Raw genomic sequence first — 4,247 nt, 5'->3', positions numbered from 1 at the left:
TCTAGGCCAATTCACTAAATGACCTTTAATCCTCATTTCGTATTTCCAATTTTTTTGGTTACTACTTAAATTTATTTCATTTTTTGTCCATTAACATCATTCCCCATATTATCCTAATTGTTGGTTCAATTTATGCATGGCGAAAAGGAACACTAGAATGGTTTTAATTGTTGAATATTTAGATATATGTATGATATTAACAAATACATTATTAAAACAAATATAAAAGAGGTGAAAAATACAAAGCGAACCATTACATCCACAGCACAAAGATATTCATCATTCATCAACCTGTTTCTCCAAGAACATCACAGAGCTTCCCATTGCTTTCTGGGAAACGATAGAAATGAATACTAATTAATAATACAGTTAGTATTTACTAATTCACCACACACTGTGCTTTCTCATTGTGAAACACAAAGCAAGCAAGCAACAACATTGGATTTTCAGTATTTGAAACTTCTATTTTTCATTGCATTTTTTAGTACTCCAGTTTTGGCTGAAGAAGCTGGATTTATGGCCTTTCGTATCTTGAAAACGTTCCATGCAGTGTTTGCCGCATGCCCTGCGGTCGCCAACACGTGCTCAGTAGCCTCTCCTGCATCCTCTCCAAACCTGTTCATCAAGGATTCAGAACCAAGTCATATAATACAGCATAAAACATGTGAATGCAATCGAGACACTTCATTTTTTTCCTTTTCAACAAAAGTCTACGTGAGTTGACTTTCTAGTCGCCAGAATATTAGGAGGTGTCGCTGTTTTAAAAGTGTTTATAGAAACACTTATAATCTATCATCAAATTCTTGCGTGAAGAATAGCATTGGGTTAGCCTTCTTTATTCCAATCAGAAAACTTAGTTTCTTCCTCTTACTTTTGTTTTGGTAGATCATAAGTCTACTTATAGGTAAACGTATATAGATTTTGCTGGATTTAGGCTTGGTTCGGATAGATAGAAAAGTAGGAAGAAGCTAGGGAGGAGAGAAAATAAGAAAGAGAAATTTCCAAAAATAATAAATTTTTGTATTATTTTTAAGAATTTTCTCTTTTAGTTTTTCTTATTCTTCTCTCTATCCAAACGAATGGTTAGAATATGGGTAATATATATATATATATATATATATATAAAGAACTATGGGTGTTTAGTCATGTGGAAGCCTCATAGGTAGCTCTTGATATAGTTGTATCGAAATATTGAAGGGTTTTGGTACCCTCATGTTATGTCTCGTTGATTAATTTAGTTTCGGCTTTGCCCCATTTTTCATTAAAAAAAAAAATGTATAAAGAAGTTCCATATAATAGTGTCAAAATTTCTCTGACTCTGAACTAGGAAGACTGAACCACTTCAAACCCAACCCAAATGGTTTGATAATATCCTTGCATTACCAAATTGAACCAAGACCCAAGCTTTGACCGAAATAGACCTAATTGTAACTGGTTTCATCAGAATTTGATATATATCAAATTCATCAGACTATCATTTAAGCCTTTTCTTGTTCATACAATTACATATCAGCTTTGTTTTGTTAAGCTCGGGGAGCATCTCAAAAAGGAGAAAACATAGCTCGATAGCCCAATGATTCCAAGAGGATAGATACAAGTGAGTTTAACATCATATCTTAACTCAAAATCTTAAAGCGACATAGATTTTATAAGTTTTTTTCACTTAGATACCTCTATTCCAACCCAACTTCATCCGATGCAATATTTTTTTTCTACAACAAGTCAAGTGAACTCACACTTGATACCCCTAACATGTTTTGTGCTCCAAGGATGACCCTAAAAGATTTGTTTTATATGATTTCTACATATATATATATATATATATATATTGTTTAAGCAATTTCACGGGTTTAAGTACCTATTAGTGACTGATCTGGTTACAGCTTGGGAGGTTGCAACAAATGTCTGCTTCTCAGCAGCCTCAGCTGCATCAAGAACCTTGTCTGTGACATGGGAAAGAATATTGAGATTACAAAACAGAACGTTAAAAAGTTCGATTAATAAGTCGTAAATTATATTTAGAACAAACTAAACAATAAATGTTGAATTGATCAAACTTGGTTTTTGATAAATAATGAGATTATTGACTTACTGACGGCATCAAGGGAAGCCAAGAGCACTTCTCCAGGAAGCATCCTCAAGAATGCCTGCCCTGATTTGGATCTCACCACTGGTCCCATCACTGATCCACTCACTATTCCAACTCCATTAAGCAATGATTTGCTTAACTTCTCCGTCATCTTCGACACATTCCTCGCCCTACGTTGAAAACACACATATTCACATTCATTCACATGTTGATCAAGTTCGTGACCTATATATATATATATATAGATATTCTATGTATGTATCAACCACTTTTGGATACCGTTTCAGGTTTTTGTTCATTTGGTTCCTGTTTGTGGAACCAGAACTACTGTAGCCGCCGCTTTCTCTGCGCATGACACCATTTTTCTCTTCAGCACTTCTCACAATTGTTTCTCCTCCTTTCTGGATCTGCTTTTCCCAACTAAGTTTAGATCAAAGTTTAATATATTTACTATAACCCAGATATGGAGCCTAGAATTTAGGTTGTGCTACGGGGCAGCAAAGGAACATTGTCAAATATTAAGGTAATTAATAGATATGTACAGTGTTTATGGAAGAAAAAAAAAAAAAACTCTTTGTAGCCAGGGGAAGTATACTTTAACTCACTGCTTAAATTTGTCTTTCTGCTTTTTTGCCTTTTTGACTTCTTTTACTTTTGGTGTGTTTGTATTTCAAATGGCAAAAATTGATTATAGAAAAAAAAAAATGATTAACAAAACGTGATTATATTTGAATAATATTTTTTAAAATTGATTTTGATAATTGATGATATTTATAAAGTTGAGGGAAATGGAAAATGCTCACACACTGATAATTGATTTTCAAATGGAGAAAAAAACAAAACTTATACCAAATGAAGTTAAAAAAGGCATTATGTTTGAGAAAATTGAATTGGACCCAGAATTTATTCTGCATATGTATCCAAACAGACCTATGCTCAATGTAAGATGAGTTGAGGAGAGTCCTGACTAATTTAGATCAAGTAATGACGAAATGGAAGCTTTATTATTAATGCATTCCTAAAGCTTAAATTCAAAACTTCTGATTAAACTGGTATGATAAGTTGAACCAAGCATTCGATAACTAGTCTGAGTAGATACTTTTTTTAGACAGTGATACTACATGGTTATAAGATCCCAAGATTTTTATATATAGTAAAAAAAGGGCTTTTAAGTAGTATAATAAACTAAATTAAAGAAGCGAACCTGGTTGGTGTAGGCATTGCTACACATGAAGATACCTCTGACAATCTGACCAGTACCTCCGGCGATGGCCTTAGCCAGAAAATGATTATAATCATCAACCTTGGGAGCGAACTCCTTCCAATCAAGATCATTCTTTCTACTGCTCGATTTCAAACCAGTGAAGCAAGCATGATCCTTCAAGAACGAGTCCAGAAACCCCAAGCTTCCAAGGCTCTGTTCTGAGAAGGTGACGCCATAGCTGAGAGGTTCGCCATCTTTCACGGCCAACGAGAAGAGATAATTCAGAGCAGTGAGCTTCACCACCGGCTCGTCCTTCGTCAACGGCCATTGAAGGTCGCCGCCGCCGACTCTGACGACTGTGGCTAGAGACTCGTTATCGTCGACGATTCTGACGATCTCGAAGTGGCCCTGTGCCAGTTCGAGAGCTTCGCCATCGTCCATGAGATGAACTCTGCATCCTGGGATTTGGAACAGAATCTCTTGTCTGAGATTTCTTGGTGGTGGCGGCGCTGATGAGTATGCTTGGAACGAGGTTTCCATGGGAGGCTGAGTTCTTGAGCCGCGAAAACAGCAACCCATCTGATCTCTCTGTTTGTGTTTGCTCCTGCTGGGGACCGCGAGCTTTGGAATATTAATGAAAAGCAAGCAACATGAAAAGGCGTCATGTCTACACGGAAAAAATGCAAGTTTTATAATTTAAACTTTTTTCAGTTATCCATTTGTATCAATAATTTAATTTTTATTAATTTAATTGTTTAAATTTAGCTTAGTTATTGATTTGGTTTTTATTAACTGAAAAAAAAAAGCTAATATTTTTATCTGTCATGAATAATAAAATATTGATATGAGATCATATAAATTAATAAAAATAAATATTTTTTATTTTTTTTGAAAGAATTACATTGAAATCCTACATAAAAAAATTAATTATTATAAGGTATATTGACAACTAAA

General features: G+C 34.5%; 1 protein-coding gene across 1 annotated transcript; it reads right to left on the bottom strand.

The window, feature by feature from the left end:
* Positions 1-223: 223 nt before the first annotated feature.
* LOC129293410 (senescence/dehydration-associated protein At4g35985, chloroplastic-like) lies at positions 224-3,919 on the bottom strand. Its single transcript, XM_054931356.1, has 5 exons — positions 3,294-3,919; positions 2,369-2,496; positions 2,093-2,259; positions 1,859-1,943; positions 224-615 (listed from the first exon to the last, which is right to left on the bottom strand). Exons 1-5 carry the CDS (start codon positions 3,870-3,872, stop codon positions 447-449), a joined length of 1,128 nt encoding a protein of 375 aa, XP_054787331.1. The 5' UTR covers positions 3,873-3,919; the 3' UTR covers positions 224-446.
* Between the last annotated feature and the right edge of the window lie 328 nt (positions 3,920-4,247).

Source organism: Prosopis cineraria, unplaced genomic scaffold (genome assembly GCF_029017545.1).
Source record: "Prosopis cineraria cultivar Desert tree isolate PC_DT_omini unplaced genomic scaffold, ASM2901754v1 PC14, whole genome shotgun sequence".
Lineage (NCBI taxonomy): Eukaryota > Viridiplantae > Streptophyta > Magnoliopsida > Fabales > Fabaceae > Prosopis > Prosopis cineraria.
Note: the sequence above shows the minus strand (reverse complement) of the source record. Positions and strands in the feature narration are given on the sequence as shown.